The sequence below is a fragment of the Microtus ochrogaster genome, chromosome 4 (genome assembly GCF_000317375.1).
Source record: "Microtus ochrogaster isolate Prairie Vole_2 chromosome 4, MicOch1.0, whole genome shotgun sequence".
Classification (NCBI taxonomy): domain Eukaryota; kingdom Metazoa; phylum Chordata; class Mammalia; order Rodentia; family Cricetidae; genus Microtus; species Microtus ochrogaster.
Window position 1 is genome coordinate 80,155,324 of NC_022011.1, and position 24,520 is coordinate 80,179,843.

At 44.9% G+C, this 24,520-nt stretch overlaps 1 protein-coding gene across 1 annotated transcript in view; it reads left to right on the top strand.

Moving 5' to 3' along the window:
- Myo3b (myosin IIIB) overlaps positions 1-24,520 on the top strand; it is a 273,440-nt gene that overhangs the window by 122,851 nt on the left and 126,069 nt on the right. Inside the window, exons 9-20 of the mRNA XM_005346535.2 lie at positions 230-326; positions 1,342-1,458; positions 2,316-2,420; positions 5,557-5,640; positions 6,673-6,875; positions 9,943-10,041; positions 10,389-10,503; positions 16,711-16,837; positions 18,258-18,468; positions 18,762-18,909; positions 19,211-19,364; positions 22,684-22,772. Coding sequence (XP_005346592.1) covers positions 230-326; positions 1,342-1,458; positions 2,316-2,420; positions 5,557-5,640; positions 6,673-6,875; positions 9,943-10,041; positions 10,389-10,503; positions 16,711-16,837; positions 18,258-18,468; positions 18,762-18,909; positions 19,211-19,364; positions 22,684-22,772 — 1,549 coding nt within the window. The remainder of the gene's footprint in view (positions 1-229; positions 327-1,341; positions 1,459-2,315; positions 2,421-5,556; positions 5,641-6,672; positions 6,876-9,942; positions 10,042-10,388; positions 10,504-16,710; positions 16,838-18,257; positions 18,469-18,761; positions 18,910-19,210; positions 19,365-22,683; positions 22,773-24,520) is intronic.

A 24,520-nucleotide genomic window follows, 5' to 3' on the forward strand; every position in this document is an offset into this window, starting at 1 on the left:
AAAAAAAAAAAAAAAAGTATGTTTGGTGGCTCCACTTGGTAAAGCTCTTTACTCTGGTGGAGGTGGTGGAAGAGAGACTCCCCCCCACCCCCTGGCGTCACAGACAGAGGGTGGCGTCTAGATGGGCTTTGCTCTCACTGACACTGAGGTCGCTGAATGGGTCGTGGGATGGGTTCCCAAGCGAGCCGCCCTCACCGCCCGCCTTCTTCTGCAGCATGCATGTTTCCAGGCACGAAAGGATGCATACCAGAAGAGCCTATCGAGTGGAGGATGCTGACAGACACTGCCTGGAGGACGACTTGGTCAATCTGGAGGTCCTGGATGAGGTACTGAATACGTGGTAGACTTCTCTCCTGGATGAGGTACCGAATACATGGTAGACTGCTCTCATGGATGGTCTGTGTTCACACAGGGCCTGCCCCTTCTCTGGACAGCTTTCTGAAGTCATTCAAAAACTGTGTGGTTAACCATGCAGTGACGCTTAAGGAACATTCCATTCGGTGACTACGATCCTCTGTGTGCTTGTATATAAGTTTTGGAATGATGAAGAAAAAAATTCTCTAGTAAAGCCCCCTCTGTCATAGGCCTGACCAATGAAGCTCACCAACCTAAATTTATTTTCTATTTAATTCAAAAAAAAGATATTGCACTTTACCCTGAAGAAAGTTGTTTGTTCTTCATAAGGAGATGTTTCCTTCACAGAGATGGTGGCGTTATTGTAGTTCACGTTTGAAATCTGAAAACTAAGATAATTCCTCATTCAGAGTACTTACCTTTGCTTGGGCTGTTAGTTAAGTTGAACCTGCATCTGTAGAGTCTACTGCTGGGGACCCTCAGCGCCAGCCCTTCAGTCACTAACGTATAACAGCACGGTTCAATCCCAAAGTTCCACAATCAAGACTTGAAGTGTAACTTTTGAGAAATGAAATTACTAGGGCTGGCAAGACGGCTCAGCTGGTAATAGCAAGAGTGATTGCTGCTTTTCCAGATGCCCCCAGTTCGGGTCCCAGAACCTGGGGGATCTGTTATGTATACAGTTAAATTTAATTATAACTAGAACCTTCTGATTGGACAAAGTCTGCCCCCAACCCAGCAACAAGTGACATCTTAAGAGGTTGGCTATCTCGATGCCTGTCAGCAACTCTTAATCATTTCAGCACATTCGTATGGCATCTTTTCAAGGCCTCTGTCACCCTTTCACAGACTTAGAATTATAAGAGTGTTAAGATTTGAACAGGTTGTCTTCATCTTTTTAGACTAAAGTGTGTAAGGGGTTCATTGCCGCTCTCAGCATCTCTGCCTTGACTGATGATGTTTCTCAAGGCTGTGTCCTCTTCCTAGGACACAATCATCTACTGGCTGGAGAAGCGGTATGCAGATGCGCTGATCTACACCTATGTGGGTGATATTCTAATCGCCTTAAACCCCTTCCAGAATCTAAGCATATACTCTCCACAGGTGAGGAGGTTTAAAAGCACGTTTTGATCTTTGATGGGTAATGAAAATTCACAAGGCTGGGCTAGGGATGTAGCTCAGTGGTAGAGCAGTTGCTCAGCCTGTCCATTGCCCTGTGAAGGCGTAAGTCACAAACAATGCCACAGCAGTTTGGAATTATGATTAATAGGGTGGTATTTATTTAAAGGGGAAAAAACTTTCAGCCCTCTGTGCAACCAGGAAGGGAGCCTAGTCGCCGGCGGAGCAGGAAGTGAAGAGAGAGAAGAGAGGGAAGTGGCCACTTTTTTAAAGGGAGAGAGACCACGCCCCAATGCGCTGGTATCTCAGCGGCTATAGGCTGGAGGAGTGGAAGGACCTCCCGCAACAGCCCTGGGTTCAAACCCTGGCACTGGAAAAAGAAAATCAAACATGCAAGCAAAATAAAGTAGTATTACAGCTGTGAGATCCATTGCCCATCATGGAGCTAATATCCCAAACCGTAGACAATAATCTAACATGAATGGAATATTTATCTTTGGGAGAAACTTCTTAAAGCAAGCAGCAATAAAAGTTAATTATTGAATGCTTGTTACATGCCAAGCACTGGGTTGGGTCACTTCTTCTCACCCGATGAGACCATAAAGCTGTAAATACTATGGCTTCTTCAGAAGAGGAAGAAGCAGAGCAGGGCAGTCAATTCCCCTTATCTGAGCTTGTGTAGCCAGTAACAGAGAACAGGGGTCAGAATATAGGCCTGTAGATCCCCAAGTCTTTCAGAAGCAGTGAAAACCCTTGTTCTTTGGGGTAATAGGTAATTAAAGCCTTAGATGGTCCAGGGAGCGCGTGAAGGGCCCTTTAAATGAGCTGCATTTTCCCTCCAGTTTTCCAGGCTTTATCACGGGGTGAAGCGAGCCTCGAATCCTCCTCACATATTTGCATCAGCAGACAATGCTTATCAGTGTTTGGTCACTTTCAACAAAGACCAGGTAAGGACTCACCTTCCTCGTCTGCCAGCTCACGAGGTGAAACATGGTCTGTCTGCCCATTTCTGTTTGGATCTGAGGTTGTGGAGGCTAGCCTGAGGAAATGGGACCTGAGGTTGCGGAGGCTAGCCCGAGGAAAAGGGAAATGGAATTGCTGCACAGGGGCCCTGCAAGCCTGAGAAAGACAAAACCCTTTTGAGATTCATAACACACAGGGAACACTCATTTTCTCTTGTGAAATGCAATAAAGACATTTCTAATATGGACATAATGAGAACATAGGGCAGCCGCAACCTGGTTACATGCAGTGGCTGTAATAAAAATGGGATATATAATAGCATAAATGAAATTCCCTCCTATTAACATCTCAGGAACTTCATGACTAGGCCCCTGTATGTGAAATACTGCACTCCCTAGACACCTGGCCTTTTATCGTCTAGTTGCTGGGAAATTTGATGGGCCAGGGTTAAGACTGACAAACTTTAAGCTCAGTGTTAGTTAAACATAAACTTAACCCATAAATTTTAATTGTCCAGACTTCTAATTCACAGCATGGCTTATCCTGCCTTTCACTCCACCTCATTTTGCTAGGTTTATGTTCCTGTATTTCTGTCTTCTGTAAACAAATAGAGGGAACCTAATTTTTCAAGAATATTTATGAGAGCTTACTATGTATGTATTTCCAGAGACCAAAGACATCTAACCTTTTGGGTCTGGGGAGGGTAGACAAAATTATTAGCAGTGTGTATTAGTTATTCTTCTGTTGCTGGAAGAAAACACCATGGCGAAGACAACTTCCGGAAGGAAGAGTTTATTTGTCACGGTGGGAAAATATGACAGCAAGCAAGCAGGGTGCTGGAGCAGCATCGGAGAGTGCTCGCCTCCAACTGCAAACGCAGAGCAGAGAACAAACTAGAAGCAGGCAGAACACTTTCACTCTCAGAGCTCCCTAGTGACAACACCCCTCCAGCAAGGCGATGCCTCCAAAACCTCCGGAACAGGGCCACGAGCTAGGGACCGAGTGTTCAAATGCCCTAAACTTTAAGGGACATTTCTCACTCAAACCACTGCACTACAAAATTCACAGAAGAGAGGTCTGCTGACATTAGAGATGACCTTCTCTGCATTACTATGGGGATTTAAAAGCTGTTCACAGATTTGCCAGAGAGGAAAGAAGTGGACAGAGCAGCATGAATTTCAAGTTAAAATCCTTGCCTATTGGAAGGTTTATTTTTTTTTATTTTTTATTTGTCATGCTGCCCTCCTCATTCTGTTTCTGACATTGAATTGTGTGTTTTCCAACACTAAATGGTTTTTTTCCAGGATATTCTACAATTTAGGGCAATCCTGACACTCTGGAGTTAGCACAGACACCGCAGGTTATAGGTTAATTTCAACAAAAATGCCCACATGTCAGATGCCGGCCACAAATGGAGTACCCAGGAGCCTCACACTCCTGCCAAGCCAAGGACAAGTTCAAGGGTTCCAATAATCCCCTCTCAGCCTGGCTAATTCAGTAGGACAACTCAAAGAATTAAGGAGAACACTAAATTTGTCTTGACTGGCATATCAGGTACAAACCAGGGCAACCATGTGGGAGACATGCGTGGAACAGGTGGAGGGAGGGGTGGGGGCGTGTAGGATCCTGCCTTTCACCTGAACACTCTCTCCCAGGACCTTCAATTCAACAGTCCCTAAACTCACTGAATCTCATTTGTTTAAGATATTTTATAACTCGGAGGCTCAACAGTTAAGAACACTGACTGCTCTTTCAGAGGACCCAAGTTCAATTCCCAGCACCCACATGGTGGTTCACAATTGTCTGTAGCTGCAGTTCCAGGGAATTCAATGCCCTCACATAGACACACATGCAGGCAAAACACCAATGCATAAACAATAAAAATAAACAAATCATTAAAAACAGTTTTTATAATTCAGGGAATAAGACCGAGATGAATATAGTCAAAGTCTATGATGTACTTGAAGAAATTACCTTTGTGAAACCCAACATTATGTGCAAGGAATAGATGCTCATAGAATATTTTAAATAATAAAATAAAATAGTTCTTTTCATTAAAAGTTTTTATTGAGCTCAATTCGCAACCTCTTTTCCTTTCTGGAAGATGGGGGGTGGGGTCTGAAAGTTCCCATCCCCTGCCCAACTATCTGTTCTTTCTCATTGCCCATCCCCATGTGAAGTAGTCTGGCTCCCACTTGGAGCCACCTCGTGCACAGCAGAGGTGCGGTTAGAGCAGAAGATGCTCTCATCACTCCATCAGTTAGGAAATTCCAAGAAGCTGTTTGCCAGGATCCAAGGACAAAGGCCAACTATGTCACTTTTATTCTCCCTCATCACTGATTTCCTTTGCACAGGAAGAGCTCCAGGAAGTGATAAAAAGAACACAGCCAACAACACAGTAAAAACAGGCAGTAGAGATGAGGACAAAAAGAAAATAGTGTTGACCTTAAGCGTGTGGCAAGCATTTGACCTCACTCATAATAAAAGAGGTACAGATTCAAAGAGCATTGAGTACCTGCTTCTAACCTATCAGATTGGCACAAATCCATGCTCTGTGTGGTGAGGCTGCAAGTCAGCAGACTGCATCCTGGGTGCCAGCCTCAACTCCACATGCCCCGTTCATGTCTCCCACGTAGCTGTCTCTGGGCTCTGTACCCTTTCTAATATGCCAGTAAAGATAAATGGTTCTCTAGTGAACTAGAGAGCTGCTATGGTCCCAAGCCAAGCAAACCAGTAGTAGCTATTTTACAAATATTTTTACTTTTTGATCGAATGTTGCCCACTTGGAATTTATTCAGCAGATAAACCTGAATGTAGATACAATGACCTGTGTATATGATGATTCGTTGCAATATAGTTTATAACAAGAATTGACCACACAACCCACAAGGATCAGTTAACAATGGCACCATCAGACAATGCTATATCTAAACTTTACAATGACAAGCAGCTGTCCCAGCTCATCATATACTGGAAAGAGTCCCAGGATAGAATGATTGTTCAGTGAGACATGGAGGAGTATAGTGGGGTATGTTGTGTGGAAAAACCACAGCCAAATGTGCAGGTTGTTTCTGTGTGGTGATTGGTTGGATTCCTCCCTGACTGTGTTTTCTGTATCAGTGCATCGTCATCAGTGGAGAAAGTGGATCGGGGAAGACAGAAAGCACCCACCTCATCGTTCAGCATCTGACTTTCCTGGGAAAGGTAAGGGCCAACCGAATTCTGCATGGTGGTTTGAAGGCCCGGCAGAACCAACTGTACGTTTTATAGCAGATGGGAGTATTAAAGTCTTTTTTTTAAAATCGGGAGTCACATAAGAACACCCGTCTTTGTGTGTTGCCTCCTGATAGCTAGGCTCTTAAGATGCCAGCATGCTGTCCTTACTTCATGTTGTGAGAAAAATAAAACCAACACGGAGTTACTACATTGAGGGCAAATCAATTGTTTTGTGTGTTTCCGTGTAATAGAAACATCGAGCTGTTCAGTGGGAGAAGTGAGTTGACGCTGAGTCAGAGCCGCTGTGGCGATTAGGAAAACGGCGAATGGAGTCCCTTGAGCAAACTTGAGGAAAGGAAAATGGTAGCTTGGACAAGGACATGGAAGGAAGGGTTGCAAAATTAGTCCCGGAGATGCCTATCCTTGGCCTCTAGAGCATCACGCTGACTAAGAAAAGGGATTGAGGACTCCTTTATTATCGCTGAGGTGCATTGAAAAGCAGAGTGGAAAAGTTGGAGGATGTCTGTATTTGGAATTCTTTCTAAACTGTTAGGCAGGAAACATCTGTCAAGACTTTCCTATGCAATGCAATCAGACTTTAAAACTGCTACCAGGGCTGGAGAGATGGCTCAGAGGTTAAGAGCACTGGCTGCTCTTCCAGAGGCCCTCAGTTCAATTCCCAACAGCCACATGGTGGCTCACAACCATCTGTAATTCGTTCTAGTGCTCTCTTCTAGACTGTAGGCAGAACACTGAATATATAATAATAAAAACAAAATAACAACAATAAAAAAATACCTGCCACCAAATCTGGCTTTGTGACTCATGGTACCTGGAGACTCCTTCATCAGGGTTGACACTAACTTTCCCAAAGTGGAGTTCCTTAGAAAAGGTACGTGAGCTACGTGTGTGTGTGTGTGTGTGTGTGTGTGTGTGTGTGTGTGTGTGTGTGTTGTGCCTGGCAAGACATTAGAATGCTGCTTCTGAAAGCTTCTCCTAACCACCATCTGCTCACCCCAGGCCAACAATCAAACCTTACGTCAGAAAATCCTCCAAGTGAACTCCCTGGTGGAAGCCTTCGGGAATGCCTGCACGGCCATCAATGACAACTCCAGCCGGTTTGGAAAGTATCTGGAAATGATGTTCACACCAACTGGAGCTGTGATGGGGGCAAGAATCTCCGAGTACCTCCTTGAAAAGTCCAGAGTTATAAAGCAGGCCACGTAGGTGCACTTCTGTTTTATCACCGGTTTTTGCTTTGCCAATCTAAACTTGGAGGATTCGGGAGCTTTAAAGGTTCCATCTCCACCTTGTTAGTTAGTCTCCCTCGGTGTTTTAAACGAAGGATTAGTGGTGGTTAACGTTTGCTTTTTAAGATTTAGTTTTGTCTTATGTTCATGAGTGTTTTACTTGCATGCATGTCTGTGTACTATATGGGTGCCTGTTACTCTAGGAGACCAGAGGAGAAAATCAGGTTCTTGGAACTGGAGTTATAGATGGTTGTAAGCTGCCATGTGCAGCCTGGGAACCGAACTCAAAGCCTCTGCAAGAGAAACTGGTGCTCTTAACAGCAGAGTCATATCCCCAGCCTTTGGTGGTAGGTTTGTTTTTGTTTTTATTTTTGTGTTTTGGGATTTTGTTTTTGTTTTTATCTAAAAGGCATTAAGGGGAGAGTGCAAAGGACTTGGGGAAGGCTTTACGGATGGTGTGTCTGTTTCTTTTGAATTGGTTGTGTAAGGTAGGGTATGACAATAATTAGTTTGCGCACACCTTAAGGGTTTGCATCATCTCACAGTTCCAATGGGGATATAGGCCATCATGTCTGGGAAAGACTATAGCCAGGAGCATGAGGCTGGCCAATCACATTCGTCGACACACAGGAAGCCGAGAGTGAGGACAGGAAGTCTAGTCAGATGGTCAAACCTCATAGGCTGCCTCAAGTAATGTACTTTCTCCTTCAAGGCTCAACTGCCTAAGGGTTTTATAACCTTATCAGATGGTGGCACCAAGCTGGGGTCCTAGCATTCAAATATACAAGCCTGTGAAGGACAATTTTTAAACTATAACACTCTGTTTTAGGAAAAGCAGGGTAGTAATTGGTAACGGTCATTCAGGGCATGTCGCTCTGGGCTTGACCCTGGGTCTGACACTCTGACGTTGGGCCTCATTTGGGAAATGGAGATGCTACCAGCCATGGCCTCATGGGTTTGCTGGGAAGACTGACGATTCATCTGTATAAAACGACTCAAAAGCATGTGTGATGTGGTGCATTTTGACAGTGTTAGCTACTCTTCTCCTGACTGGTTCTGATGACTACAGCCACTCAATACTGAATGCCCGCTATATGACAGTAACGTGTTCTCTGCGGGAACCCCAGAGTAAACAAGACAAAGTCCTCGTGTCCACAGAGTGTGGAGTGGGTGTTTGGGGGGTAATGGTGCGGGCGGGGGTGAGAGGTTCACAGTTGTGAATAAATAAACAGAGCCGCTGTGACTAGTGTTCAGAAGCAATAGTGCTTCTGAGTAAGAGCTAGGAAGATGAAAGGGGCAAAGAGGAGAACACACAACCTGGTTTAGGAAAAGGGGTTGCATGGGGTTCATGAGGAAAACGGAGTTTCATTCGTTTGTGATAAGACATCATGGCCAAAGGCAACTTGGGGAGGACAGGACTGCTTTTGTTTACACTTTGACATCCCAGCCCGCCCAGCATCAAAAGGAGTTAGGATGGGAACGCAAACAGAATAGACACCTGGAGGGGGAGCCAATGCAGAAGCCACGGAGAAGTGCTGCTTGCCAGTTTGCTCCCATGGTTTGCCCAGCCTGCTTTCTCCCACCAAATGGACCATGGGACAATCTGGTAGGAGCATTTGTTTTCAACTGAGGTTCTCTTTTCCTAAACGACTCTGTCTGGTGTCAAGTGGATGTGAAACTAGCCAGTGCACCTGGGATCTGAGAGGAAAGATGGGTTTCCAGCATTCAAGACATTTGATCTGAGATCTGTGCATCACTTAGGAGTTAACCAACAAAATGGAGACAGGAGTGGGGGGAGAAAGAGATAAAGCAAATGGGGAGCTGGGGGTGAGGGTTTTAAAGGAAACAATCTGGGGGCTATGATAAAGAATAGTGCTGAGAATGGAGATCACTTATGCCAAGTCAAGGGAAATAAACCCACGGCAAAGCCCCAAGGCCTGAGCAGGAGTTGGGGGCAGTTGGAGACAGAAGGGAAACAGACAGACATCTGCACACAAGGACTCAGAGAGCTGTCTTACACTAGGCCAGCCTCTCAAAGGTTCTTTATTCAAAATCTGTTTGTCAGACCTTCAGACGACCTCATCCAGAGATGGGGAACCAGAAATGGGATACTCGAGTGTGCCCAGAGAAGGACAGGACCTGAAAAGACATAACGTGTCTCCATTTCATTCAAGTCTCTCTCTCTCTCTCTCTCTCTCTCTCTCTCTCTCTCTCTCTCTCTCTCTCTCTTTTTTTTTGAGACAGGGTTTCTCTGTAGCTTTGGAGCCTGTCTTGGAACTCACTATGTAGATCAGGCTGGCTTTGAACTCACAGAGATCCGCCTGTCTCTGCCTCCCGAGCTGGGTTTAAAGGCATGTGACATCACCGCATAGCTAATTCAAGAAAATTCATTCAAGTCTTTTACTAACTTGGGAGGATGACATTATTAGGCTGTGTGACACATGAAGAAAAAGTAAGATGGGATAATATTTGTGGCCATCTAACTCTGTCCAGAAGGAATGCTCCAAAAGGCCATGAACCCTATTGGTCCTGTTTCTCTGCCATCCAGAGTAGTTCCTGCAGTAATTGGCATTCATTTATCCATTAAAATAGAATAATCTTTTCAAGTCATCTTTGTATATTCGGTGCTATATTACATACCTTAAGTACAAACAATAAAGTTTATTTTAAATAATAAAAGTAGCTTGGCATGGTGTCATGTACCTTGTAATGCCTGTACTGGGGAGATGGAGGCAGGAGGATCACAAGAAGCAAGCCAATGGCCGGGGTTTTATCTTTTGGTAGAGCGTACTATCCTGGATTCCTTGAGTTTATAATGAAGCTACATGTGTTCAGTAAAGCGCCATTGCCATTACTACTCTATGAATATTACCACTATTGCTGTTTTCTAATTGGGATGATACATAGTTAATGGCCTGCATATGTAAATTTGTTGCAAAATAATATTTTGTACAAAAGAGGAAATGGAATCAATTATTTAGGACAGGAAAGCCTGGACTACGATATAAATAAAACCTCTTCCTCTGTTTTTTTTCCCTAGGGGAGAGAAAAATTTTCACATATTTTACTATATTTATGCTGGCCTTTATCACCAAAAGAAACTTTCTGAGTTCAGACTTCCTGAGGAAAAGCCTCCTAGGTAAGTGTAATTGGAAGACCCCTTGCTGCTGGCAGGGAGGAGGCTGCTGGTTAATTTTGAATGAGGGTTCAGTTAAGCCGTTGACAAATCTAGAAGTAAATGAAGCTGTTTCCTTAACTGGAAACTCATTCTGTTAAGTTAACTATGTGGGGGGGGGCAAGAACGGCATCTCAGCACATGCATCGTTAGCGTGATCGAAAGCTCAGTTACAGCCGTTTCTCCCAGCCACACCATTAACCTGTTAGTGAAACACTTTTGCGAAGAAGCCCAGGTTTGCCTGCCCTGGCCCAAAGTGCTGTGTGTTGAATGAGTGTTTACTGTGTCGGGTCATGTTCCACTTTATTCAGATACATAGCTGCTGAAACTGGACGGGTCATGAAGGACATCACGTCCAAGGAGTCTTACCGGAGACAGTTTGAGGCAATCCAGCATTGCTTCAGGATTATCGGGTTCACCAACAAGGTACACGCTGGACAAGGAAACGAAGACAATGCAAATGTCTGCAGATGGGTGGGAGAGAAGGCACATGTGCTCTAACTTGCTGGACACGTATCAAATGCATGTTCCTTGTGAGATAATGCATGTCTATTCAACATGTGGTGTAAAGATCCAAAACTTCGTCATTCCCCGAGAGTCCGTTTGGAGTGTGGACCTTCTGGTCCATCCAACAATGACCAAATCAGAATCTGAATTGGAACAAGGTGCCCCAAATGAACATAAATTATGAGAGTAAGGACTGGACACCTATCAATTGTTACCACTGTCATAAATTCAGCCTGGTTATAATAACAGATGCCAGAAGCATACTGCCATATCTTGAGTCGATATTGCTTCTGAAAGGAGGCACTTAGGAATGTATAGGTTGTGCCCAAACTCGAGGACATACATTTTTTGCAAGTAGCTCTTTGTGCACACGACAAACTAATTAACATTCGTGTTCCCCCGCCATACTTGCCCACTGTAGCTGACTGTAGGCTTTAGGCCACTTTCGTCACACTACATAGAGACTTTCTCTATTAGACACACGCTAAGGTTGACACAGCATTTATGACTCAAAGATCAAATATGGCTCCGTGATACATTATTTCATAGTTTCTGGGCTCCGTGCCATTGGTTTTGTAAGAACATACAAGCTCTTTCGCTTTGCTGGCACGGGGCTGAGTGATCAGGAGGAAAGCTGGAGAGTTAAATCTTAGGAGATTAGATTACAAACTTCCTGTTTACCTTGGGGCAGCTGCTCTGGATAAAGCATTGCTTCTGCAACCCAGCGAGTTTGACCTGTCCTTTTCTTCCCTAGCATAGCTGGTTTGAGTCCTAATAATACGTTTCATTTTTCTCCTAGATAGCTGCTCATTTTGTTGTTGTTGTTTTGTCTCTCAGTCCCATAAATGGACAGGGGAATATTCCAAAAGTCAAGATAAAAATAGAAATATACTTCACCCAGCTCCTTTGAGGGCAATTTAAAAGGTTCCTGCATCATTAGAAGGTTTTTATGGCGACTGACTTATGGAGCTCATTTTTATCACTGTCACATCATCAGAGGAGCTGATGGCAGAGGCAGAAATGAAGCTGTTTAAAGCACAAGCCCCTGCCCGCGGTCATGCCAGAGTGTGGCACATCTGTCCTTAAAGGGGAACAGGACCCATGGCGAAGGGAGCCTGTCCGGGAGATGATGGTTTGCTTTCAGTGAATAAAAGATGATAGAATGTTATGATGTGATTGGCCTGGGCATCAGAAGAGAACACACAATGATATTATTCTGATAGAAAAAAGCTTCTGTCCTACTTAGATTTTCTATTGCTATAATAAAATACCATGACCAAAAGCAGCTAGGGGCGGGAAGGGTTTATTTCAGTTGAAAGTTTGTCTAGGGAACTCAGGGCATGGAGCTGGGGGCAGGAACTGACATAGAGACCAGAGAAGGCCACCTACTGGCTTGTTCCTCATGGCGTGTTCAGCCTGCCTTTTTACAGCACCCATCTACGGTTAATACTGCCCGCAGTGAACTGGGTTTCTCTACATAACAACCTAGAGAATGCACTACTGGCTTGGCCGCGCCACTCTAGTGGCTGCCTTTTCTCAGTTGAGGGACCCTCTTCCAAAAAGACTCCAGCCTGTGTGGGGTTGACGTAAAAACTAGCCAGCATGGCTGCTGATCATCAAACAGATGGTGATGGTTTAACAGGAAATGAAAGAGAAGCAGTTAAGCATTTGAGTATATGTCGTTGAGGCAGGTCATTCCTGGGCACGGGGTGGTGGGTACACTAAAAGGAAAGAATGACAGTGTAAATGGATAGGAGAAGAAGAAAATGAGAAAGATGGCAAAACTTCTTAATTTGTGCCCAGTCAGTGAGCAACAGGAATATAATGGCCTGCTGCTGTGTGTCCTCCCGCTGAAATGTGGAGTGCATCACTACGTATCTGTCTCTAGGTGTAGCTCCCCAGCATAAAACCGGAGTATGACGGCATGTCATTGTGTATACCGTCCCAGTTTATAACAGGAATGTGACAGTAAACTGTGTGTCTCTCTCCAGCACGTAACAGGGAAGTGACAGCGTGTCACTGTGTGTCTCCTCCCTGTGTCCCACATCAATTCATTTGGGAATAAACCAACCTAAATTAATTAGTAGCTTTGGAAACGCAAGGGAGAAGATGGGTTTTATCTCTCTGCCCCTCTATCTCCGCAGACAACCTTCTCCGCTGGATAATCATTCCATGTCACGTCTAGAAAGTCATGGCACCATGACTAAATTCAGGAAGACTAGGTTGTATAGAATCAGGCAGCAGATGCTGATGGGACAGAAATTCTCTAACGATTTTCTGCCAGTCATTTCTCAACAGAGCTTAAATGAACTGACCAATTCAATTAAAACTATATTTCTGGTCCTTTCTTAGAAGGTCCCTAGTTCCCTGTGGGAACTCCTCAAGTTTGTTTGTTTGTATTTTTGTTTGCTCCCCTTCCCCCCACAAAACCTCACAAGAAAATTATGGCGCACAAACCTTAGTGCAGACTTGAGAGGCTAGATTTTAATTCCAGGCCCCATCCAAAAGCATTCAGAATAATGTTTGGCCCTGGGAGTTCCATGAAGAAACATTCCGGGCAGAAGGAATAATGGGGGCTCTGTGCGAGGGACAAGGGGATTCGACCGTAAACCCAGCTGAGGTATCTTGAGCCCAACCACGCTGTTTCTGTTCAATATTAAATAATGCTGACCCTGCTGCTACGGGCTTTATCCTAACATACTTTGTAAGCGAATTGTCGGACTTAAAGGGGCATGAAACCCTGGATGCTGCCTATGATGATAGAGAGGCTGCGTGCTGCTGTTGCTAGGACACAGAGGTCAGAAAAAAACCTAGGTTCAGGGCAACATTTCTTCACTTTCTTCAAACTATATCGCCAATCAAAGTGATACTTCTGAAGAGAGATTCAATTCTGAAGAGTTCTATGTTAAAATAGCAACCGAAAGGCTTAAGGGTGGGATACGCTGACCTAAGTCACTAAATGTCATCAGCTGCTGCCAAGGAGGGAAGTAATATGTTATAATCTCCAGCTGACCCTGATTCCAGTGCTTAGACAGAACTGGTGAAAATCAGATTCTGAGGAAAGAAAGGAAGTAAATTTCCACTAAAGAGTGACAGTGGCCTGAGGTGCCCGGGAGCCAGGTCAGAGGGGATTCTGCAAAGCAGCAGCAAGTCCTTCCTAACTTTGAACTTGGCCTGAACACCATCTAGGCAATACTTGTCTTGGGAAAAACTGAGAAAAGAAAGCTTTGGTGGAGAAGGGTTCTTCCCTCTCCCACTACTGCTGCCTGAACTGCTCAGAAGCGGTTTGTTGAGATGACCCAGTTGGAGGACTTGCTAAACCTTCTTAATAAAACTCTCATTTGAGTGAGGTTTGATCATTGTATCATATAGAAAGGCAGAGACTAGAAATAGATAAGAATAGAGTTGTAAGACTCCACAGGGAAGGCAGAGGTTCCAGAAAAGTCTCCATAGCTCTGATGAGGCAAGAGAAAACAAGTTAAGGAAGGTGAAAGAGATTTCCCATTCCACCAAGAAGTTTTGGGGAAGGTGGAGCCATTCCATGATAGACATAGCATTGGGAGCGCTAGCGTGGCTGGCTATGGTATTTTGATTTGAGCTCTATGGTAGGTGGAGGTTCCTAGGTCAGAAAGGAAGACGTCATTCACCCCCAGGCCAGGAGACAATCCCAGAGATGCCACATAGGGAGCACCCTCAGGGGATGAGACCATCCCTGACTCCTTCATTGATCCAAGGAAGGAGACCTAAGGAAGCAGCTCTAGTGCATGGGGTTTGAATCTAAACGTGCTCCCTGGTCAGAGGTAGGTTCACACATTTGCTGACCCTCTGGGCATAGCACTGAAGAGAACGTGGCCAGAGAAGCAGTGTGGTGAGTTGTTCGTCTCAAGAGCTTGGTCTCAGGTGTTCATTTTCTTTGGAGCTCATCATCACAGTGCTGAAGTGGTTGAAGCCCTTTCATGGGGAGATGCCTTGGCTTGTATGGTAGGGACTGTGTGTGTTTTCTGGAAGAACTACAGTTTTCCTTAGACTGAGGAGAGTTTCAGATAACCCCTTGGATACAGACACGGTAGATGCAGAACTCATCGCTGCGCTCTTGGCTGCAAACTCTCAGATCTGCCGCTGTCGGGAGTCGCTTGATGCATGCAGCTCATCCTGTATTGATCACGGTAATGAGGGGCTGTCATGTTAAATCCAGGCAAGTTTTAAAAAAATCCCATTTGGTAGGTGTTCTCCTTAGCCACTTCTAAGTGGCGTGATTAAATGGGGATTCGCGAAGTCTGGAACATGACATCTTGCCCTTGATTTAGAAGCTGGAAGAACAATACTTATCTACGGCAGAAGCCCGACTTTGAGTCCTCATTGGTCTTTGCAGCGTTATCAGGCATCCGGCAGATGTCAGTGTTACAGCCTACATTCAGATTTGAGGCTTTACTGAGTAATGTCTGCAGGGAGGCTCAGTTTGGGGGGCAGTATTTATCAACGGTCCGGTGACAGTTCCTATTACTCGGCTGCTAAGTATAGTATTAAATCAAATAGACCATTTGAATATGTTTTATGGAAGTATCTTGTTTATTAGCATAAAAATTCCCAACTAGATGTTTCCTTATTTTACATATAGAAAACGTAAAATTTAAACAAATTGTAAGTACGCCTTATCTTTAATCCATTAATGCTACCTTACATGCTCAACTTTGAACATGAAAACAGGACTTAGATGATCTGGATATATTTTACTCAAATTTATGTCACCAAATATGTGAGACTATTATTTTCTAAAAGTCCCTATCAATTAATCTCTTATACCAACTCAATGGCCTACAATTCTGAATCTCTCATCTAGAGTTAGTATCAGATCCTCCCAAGTTCAAGGCTCAGTCCCATAAGAGCACCCACTTTAGATACCAGTTGGAAGCCCCAGGCTTCTTACACTTCTGAGCTGGTTATAAAGTGACCATGACATTATTCTATAGCTTGATTAGTTGGTATAACTTCTAATTATTATTATTATTATCAGTAGTAGTAATATAGCTAATAACTAGTTCACAGAATTCATTTTACTTAAGGTTGCAGACTTATTATAAAGGTCACAATCCAGGGATGGCTAAATGAGAAATAATTGGACAGTACATAGAAAGGGACTCATACCCTCGGGCACAACACCCTGCCAGCACCTACATGATTCACCGGTTTGGAAGCTCCCTGATGCTGTTTCAGGTTTCTGTAGAGTTTACACCACATCATATTATACACACACACACACACACACACACACACACACACACACACACACACCTGATTAATTATTGGTCGTTCGTGATTAACTCAGTTTGGAGCCCTAGCCCTCCCTAGAGTTTGATGGGATCAGGTGGGAACTAAGTTCTAAGATTGGTTTTCCCTTGAGCAGCCAGCCTCTCAGACTGCAAGTCTTATCTAGATGCCCACTAAAATTCACTTATTAACAGAAGCACAGGTATGGTTAAAGGTATCTTCTGCCATAACAAAGATCTGATCACCCAGACAATTTTAGAAATTCTTGTGCTAGGAGCTAGAGACAAGGGTCTTTCAAAATAAGTTCTCCCATCGGGCATTACAACCTGTAGCTCTGAGATACCCTAGTAAGTTCTAGGGTGCCCTCATGGATATTTTATAAAACACTGTACCCAAAAGAGGTGAGGAAACATCCCTTTTGTTCCATGTCTGAGTTGGGAGCTGGGATTAATTAGAGCAAAAGGCTAAGTGAGTCAAAGGACAAAGGTCATTTCTCTCTTGGTCACCATGCCAGCTGACAGAACATCTCCATTCCATGTGGCTCTTCTCTGGTCTAGTGCAAGGCTGAGGTCAGGTGGCCGGGAGTCCACACCAGCAGCAGTGAGAAAGAAAGCATGGACGAAGAGTGCTTTCTTCCCCTGGGCCTGGGACTCAAGGAGGCATAGTCTACTTGTTTCATTGTTAATGTTTAGTGACCTTGCTACCTCTAACTTCAGGAAGGTTAGGGAGCCTGTGTGTGTGCAGGAAGAGGCAGAACAGAGTTTGATGGACAACTGTAGTATTTTCAACTAAAGGGCGAATGATTTGTCCCTCTGATCAGTGATGACCTCCAATCACGGCTCTCCCTGCTCTTTCCAGGAGGTTCATTCCGTGTACAGAATTCTGGCTGGGATTTTGAATATCGGGAACATTGAGTTTGCAGCTATTGCCTCTCAGCACCAAACGGATAAAAGCGAGGTACCCAACCCTGAAGCTTTGGAAAATGGTAATTGATGCTTACATGCTTTCTTATCAAAGTTCACGTCTTTTACTTCCACAGTTTTTCAAGAATCTATAGAATATGATGCCACTTTAACATCCTCCTGTTAGCTCTAGATGGTTCCAGTAGCTAGCATTTCCCAGAAGGACATCCTGTGATATAGCAACATTCACCCCCTATGTGATAGATGGTTGTTCTGCAGAAAACCTGTCTGTGGCAAGAAACTTTACACAATGGGTCTCCACTTTTGCTGCTTTGGAAAATCATTTACAGCTTTTCAAAAAGAAAAATAAAAGGTTTATGAATCCATAAACTCAGCATCATAGTAGAGAAAGCAGCACCACCTTATATTGAAAGTTCTACTAGCAAGCATGATCAAAGAAAGGGTGAGGAGTCTTCATGTCTATAAAACGCGTGGCTGACTATGATGCTGCATACCTGTAATCTCAGAGCTTGTGGAGAGGCCTGGGGATGCAGAATCTGAAGCCAGCCTAGGCTACATAGTGAGACCCTGTCTCCAAAATAATTGATTAAAAAAAAACCTTTTTGGGAGCCTGCATGGGACCTACCTAGGCTCTCTGCATATGTATGACAGTTGTGTAGCTTGGTCTGCTTGTTGGGTGCCCAGCAGTGGGAGCAGGGCCTTTTGTTGGAGCTAGAACTGGCTCTGGAACCTACTCCTCATGCTGGGTTGCCTCACTCAGCTTTGATGCAGGGTAGAAGCTTGGTTCTGCCTCAATTTGCTGTGCCATGTTGACAACCATGGAGGCCTTCCCCTTTCTGATGGAGGTGAAGAAGTGGATGGGGGGTAGATGGGAGGTGTGTGTTAGGGGAACAGGAGGAGTGGAGGGAAAGGAAACTGTGGTTAGTATGTAAAATAAATGAAAAAAATTAATTAATAAAAACAACCCCCTCTAAGCCAGGCGGTGGTGGTGCATGCCTTTAATCCCAGCACTCAGGAGGCAGAGGCAGATGGATCCAGGAGGATCGAGGTCAGCCTAGTCTACAGGAGCTAGTTCCAGGACAGGCTCCAAAGTCACAGAGAAACCCTGTCTCAAAAAATAAAATAAAATAAAATAAAAAATAAAAAACAAAAGCTCTTTTTGTTTTAAGCTATAGCACTCTACTTAAGGTCATTCCTACCCAATGTGTTTGTGACTGTCTAATCTTCCAATTTATTTGATAAAAGATCTCTCCCTCCTTAGATTCCCCACCTTTACTTGCTAAATACTTGTGGAGAACATTCAGAACAGTTGGGAGTTGTGCTGTACAGTCCGGATGCTTCTTGAAGTTAGGAACCTTGCTTGTCTGGACCATGAAGCCCTTTGAATGGAGCCTGGCACAGCCTGGATGCTGTAGGTGCTGGCACGGGCTGTGTAAATATGTGGCTTCATGTTTAAGATTGTATTTACTCTTTTTTTTCCAGCTGCCTGTGTACTCTGCATCAGCCCTGAAGAGCTCCAGGAGGCTCTCACGTCCTACTGTGTGGTCACCCGAGGCGAGACCATTGTCCGAGCCAACACTGTGGACAGGGCTGCAGACGTCAGGGACGCCATGTCTAAGGCCCTCTATGGGAGACTCTTTAGCTGGATTGTGAATCGCGTCAATACACTCCTGCAGCCAGATAAAAACATATGGCAAGTGGGAGCCAGGAGAGTTGAAGCATTTATTCCTGAGAGGAGAATGGGGGATGGAGCCACTGCAGGGGGAGGCTTGGCGGGGAGCTAGGTAAACCAGGTTCGTGCCCGATGATATATACTAAGGTAGAGTCCTGCTCTGTAGCCAGGGTGACTTCGAACTCCTGACAGCCCTTAGCCTCCCGAATGCCGAGGTTACATGTTGGTGGAGTATGAACTTATACACTCCTTATTTTGAGATAAAATGTAACGGGGTGCAACTTCTCCTGACATGTTCTCTCTCTCTCTTGCAGCAGTGCCGAGGACAGGATGAACGTGGGCATCTTGGACATTTTTGGCTTTGAGGATTTCCAGAGGAATTCCTTTGAACAGCTCTGCATAAATATCGCCAACGAGCAGATCCAGTTCTACTTCAATCAGCACGTGTTTGCTCTCGAGCAGGTAGTGGTTGAAGCAGAAGCTAAGAGTAACGGGGCGGGGCGCCCGGGGAGGATTGCCCGGCTGTCCACAATCTGAAGCCAAACCTGGTCGTCAAGGCTACAGAAACACCAATGGAGAGACAGTCCTGTCAAAACAAACAGTGTAAATTTAGTCTGGGGAAAATAAAAAAGGTCCCGATTTCCATGGAAAGGTACATTGCCTCACGGGGCAATTCCACCTGACCCAGGAAGTCCAGACTAAACTGTGATGGTGGTATGGAGGCCGGTTTCAGGCCATGGAGTCACGGTCTGTTTCCCTCCAGATGGAGTACCAGAACGAAGGCATTGATGCTGCCCCTGTGCAGTATGAGGACAATCGCCCGCTCCTGGACATGTTCCTCCAAAAACCATTGGGCCTTCTTGCCCTTCTGGATGAGGAAAGTCAGTTTCCCCAGGCGACAGACCAGACCTTGGTCGGTAGGTACTGCTCAGGGAAAAGGTACACAGATTGTGAGTGGAGTTGGCACAAGACAACAAGGTGGATGTGTTTTAAGTTTTAAGAAGGAGTGTCTCTGTCTCACTTTGGACACTTAGTGGGTTATAAAAATATAGATCTTGGGGGACTGGAGAGGTGGCTCAGAGGTTAAGAGGACCTGCTGTTCTTACTGAACATGGATTCAGTTCTCATCACTCGTGCTGGGAAGTTACAACCCTTAACTCCACTCACAGAGGTTCCAACACCATCTTCTGGCTTCCTCTGGCACCTGCATGTAGATAGTGCACATACAAACAAGCAGGAACATGCATACACACACAAATACAAATAGATTTAAATTAAAAAAATTTTAAATGTACTGGTAGAATTTACAACTTAAATCTATCACCATTTCTATGCTCTCCCCATCCTATAATATTATAATATAATAATATTATTTCCTTATGCTTATATCATCTTATACCTTCCTCTGCCCGAGTTCTCCCTTTTACACGTTATCTTAGCCCAAAGGCTAAGAAGTGGTCCTTCATATCCTCGTTGCAGACTCGTGTCATGTCTTCACTGGGGCTCCTATCTACCTCTAGTCCCAGGTTGTACAATGTTCCCTTTTCTGTAGACATTCCTGCTGGTTTAGTCTTTCTAAAGCCACCTCTTCTTAGGTTACCAGTATCTTCTGTGTAGTAATAAGAGCGGTGGGGCTGCGTCCCCAGCACCATGCTGCCTACAAGGCTCGCTTATGCCCCGAAATAATTACACGGACACTGTATTCATTTAATCACTGCTTGGCCATTTCTATCTAGCCTCTTCTAGGCTAACTCTCGCACCTGGACTAGCCCATCTCTAATAATCTGCTGTAAGCCACAAGGTGGCTTACCAGGGAGAGTCTAGCCTACGTCCATCCTGGGTCGGAGCTTCATCGCGTGTGTCTCAGAGAGCAGAGCTCTTGCCTCTGCCTGCAAGAGTGGAGCATCATGTCTCTCTGAGGCGTCTGCCCCCGAGAGGAGAGCTGTTGAGTCTCTGAGCTCACTTCCTCTTCCTCCCAGCATTCTGCTCTGTTTACTCCTCCCACCTATGTTTTAACCTATCAGGGCAAGCAGCTTCTTTATTTAATTAACCAATGACCTTCCTCCATCACTTCTGGATAGAGATATGTACCTTTTCTAGCATCTGAAGTCCTCTATTTTTCATATCCGTCTACTTATCTATCTTCCTTTCTATCTACCTATGTATCCATCCTTCCATTCGTCCATCCATCCATCTGTCCATCCATCCATCCATCCATCCGTCTGTCTGTCCATCCATCCATCTATATATTCATCCATCCATCCATCCGTCCACCCGTCCGTCTGTCCATCTGTCCATCCATCCATCCGTCTATTCATCCATTCATCCGTCCGTCCATCCGTCCATCCATCCACCCATCCGTCTGTCTGTCTGTCCATCCATCCATCCATCCATCTATTCATCCATCCATCCGTTCATCCATCTATCCATCCGTTCATCCATCCATCCACCTATCCATCCATCCACCCATCCATCCATCCATCCATCCATCCATCCATCCATCCATCCATCCATCCATCCATCCATCCATCCCTCTATCTGTCTCATGTGTAGGAGACAGTCAGAGGACAACTTGCAGGAGTTTGTCCTTTCCCTCTACCTTGTGTTTGAACTTGGGTTATCGGGCTTGGTGGCAAGTACCTTTACTGACTGAACCATCTTGCCAGTCCATATCCAATTTCTCTACCTTGCCCACATTAGGCCTCGTCCCCATCCTGCATAATCCCTTCAGTTTAAATGAACTTTGTTTTTTTACCTGTATTGTGATGTGAGACACCCTTGGGCCCCAGTCCCTTGTCTTCCTTCAGTACCTAGCGCAGTTCCTCATACTGAGCTCTCAGTCAGGTCCACAATAATGTAAAAGTTGTTTGTGGGGGAGTGTAGAAATTTTCAAGTTCCTTCCTCAATGGAAGTATGAGAGTCTCAGTTCCAAGTGTTGAAGCTGTCGGCACCACTAGTTTTCTCTTACCTGCACATTGTCCAGATGAAGTTAACCTGGAGCTATCTGCCCTCCTACCCTATCTGCATGGTTTCAAAGCGCCTTGGCAGGGTCTGAGGTGGTCTCGGGTGTCCATACTTAGAATTTCCTAGAGTGACATATTAACAGCTAAAGGAAGGCAACATGGGACCCGCCCATCTGAGTGGGGCTACTTGGGGCTGGTCTGCAAGCCCCTATTAGGTGTCTCTGGCTAGAGGAGCAGATTTGTGTTTGAAAGAGCAAACAATTCCACTGTGACTCTCTAGCATGAAAATCCTGTGTAAGTCTAATTTAAAAATATTTTGTTAATATTCATATGTGCATTTGGTGTGTTTAGATCAAATCTATCCCCATCTCTTCCCCTCCTGTTCTTTCCTTATTCCACTCTCCCATCGCCTTCCCTTTTCAACTCCATGTGCTCAAGCAACCCGCTCCGCTCTAATGCCCCGAGCCGAGTCCATTTAGATCTATATATGCATGACTGTGGGGCCACCTCTGGGATCATGGTAGCTTCTCAGGGCCTGCATCCCTGAAGAAAACTGGCTCTTCCTCCCTCTGGCAGCTGCCAATTGCCAATGGCTTCTCACCTAAAAGTGGAACTTCCTGGGTCCCTCCCCATTGGTGTGGGATTCTTCTCTGTATGCTGTGGTTACCATTTGATTAATAAAGAACTGCATTGAACTTATAGCAGGGCAGAACTTAGCTAGGCAAGGAAAACTAACTGAATGCTGGGAGAAGGAAGGGTGGAGTCAGAGAGACAGACACCAGGACTTTACCTGGTAAGCCACTGCCATGTGGCGATAAACAGATTAATGGCGATGGGTTAAATTTATATGTAAGAGTTAGCCAATAAAAAGCTAGAGCTAATGGGCCAAACAGTAATTTAAATAATATGGTTTCTTTGTGATTATTTTGGTTCTGGGTGGCCAGGGCAAACAAGTGACTTCTTTGCAACACCCCCATGCTGAGACTTGGGGTTGGTTTAATCTTGGGCAGGCCTTGTGAGCTGTGACAGAGACATAGTTACAGACTGCATGTCAGAGCTATGGTGGGCTCATGTGTGCATCTGTACCGTCATGTCCAGCAAATACTGTTTTCACTACAGAAATCTGCGCTCTCTCTTTCCACCGCTTCTGTGATAATCCCTGAGCCTTGGCGTGTGAGTGTGTGTGTGTGTGTGTGTGTGTGTGTGTGTGTGTGTGAGATATAGATGTTCCACTTAGAGATGAGCACTCCAGTCTCCTCTTCTCTGAACACAGATAAATTTGAAGATAACCTACGGTGCAAGTTCTTCTGGAGGCCCAAAGGAGTGGAGCTCTGCTTTGGCATTCAACACTACGCTGGACCGGTGAGAGGGACAGGAGTTAGGGGACCCAAGAATGACAAGAGATTTGTGTCCCTCGGAGGGATGCTCACTAAACTTCTGGCATCCTCCCTTTTGATTCTGATCATAATTCCCAAGTGTCCTCAGTGGTGCTGTGTACAGATGTGGTTGCCCATGCAGCTATCACGTGCTTCCTGCCTGAAGGCTGGCCCAGAGCTGACAGCTCTCTAGACAGGAAGCGTACTGCAGCCTTTGCAGGGGTTCGTGGTAAATGTTCACACTCTGAAGTCATTCGGATGGAGTGCGGCTGACATAGGATGGTTGAGAACACTTTAGTGTCTATGGACCACTGGAAGTGTCCAGCAAAAGGACGCAATCTCACCCACCCAGCTGTGTTTTTACCACATAAACTGGAACTCCCACTTTTCTTGTACCATGCTTCTGTCTCAATTCAAGTCCCTGAAGCTGATTGGTGACTAATTTAGAAAACTGTCCAGCCCATAGCTATCAGCTCACTGCTGTGTTTCTCCCAGATAAACCAACTGAATTGTGACAAACTCTTATGAGGTTTATTGAGGCCCTAGATCCAGAAAATGGCCGGGCTTCAACAAGAGGTATTTGGGATTATTCCACTGATGTGTGATGTATCCAAATTATCTTCCATATCTATATCTTCAATTAAAAGTAAACTTGTCCCCTTCATCCCCTGTGCCTCTGTCTTGTCCTCTTCCTCTTGCCTCTTTCCATCTTTTCCTCTTATGCACATTTTTTTCTACCTCTACCTCTTTTTTTTCCTTCCTAGGATCCTTTTCTCTCTGGTTTGTGAATTCTTTGCTGAACTTATTTACTACATTTCTTAATTAAGGTTGCTATTGCTATGAAGAGACACCATGACTAAGGCAACTTTTAAAAGAAATAATTTAATTGGGGGCTTGCTTACAGTTTTGGAGGGTGTGCCCATGACCACCATGGCAGGAAGTTTGGCCACAGGCAGAGAGGCAGAGAGGAAGAGAGATACAGCGATATAGATAGATGATAGATAGATAGATAGATAGATAGATAGATAGATAGATAGATAGATAGATAGATAGATAGAAAGACTGGGCCTGGAATGGGTTTTTGAAACCTCAGAGCCCACCTCCAGTGACATACCTACTCCAACAAGGTTACACCTGCTAATCTTTCCCAGGTCACCAAAGTGGGAACCAAACTTGCAAGTGTAAGAGTCTATGTGGGGCATCCTCATTCAAACCACCACACCACTCCAGTAGTTTGTTGATTATCCCTTAAGATACCTCTAAGCTGGATTCCCTCATTGCTGAGGACCAAGAACCATTTAGACTCTTTGAGTGATCACTCAGATTCCATGAGTACTTTGAGAGGCAGTGAGAGCGTGGTGGTGTTGAAATAAGAGCAGCGGGGCTGCATCCCTGGCACCTGGCCGCCTACATGGCAAGCTTAGCTTATGCCCTCAAATAATTACACGGAAACTGTATTCTTTTAAACACTGCCTGGCCCCATTAGTTCCAGCCTCTTATTGGCTAGCTCTTACATATTAATCTAACCCATTTCTATTAATTTATGTAGCCCACGAGCCGGCTTACCAGGAATGATCTTAACCTGCATCTGCCTGGAGTGGGGGAACCATGGCTACTCACTCACTCAGCTTCTTTCTCCCAGCCTTCTGTTCTGTTTACTCCACCCACCTAAGGGTTGGCCTATCAAGGGGCCTAGGCAGTTTCTTTATTCCTTAACCAATGAAATCAACAGAT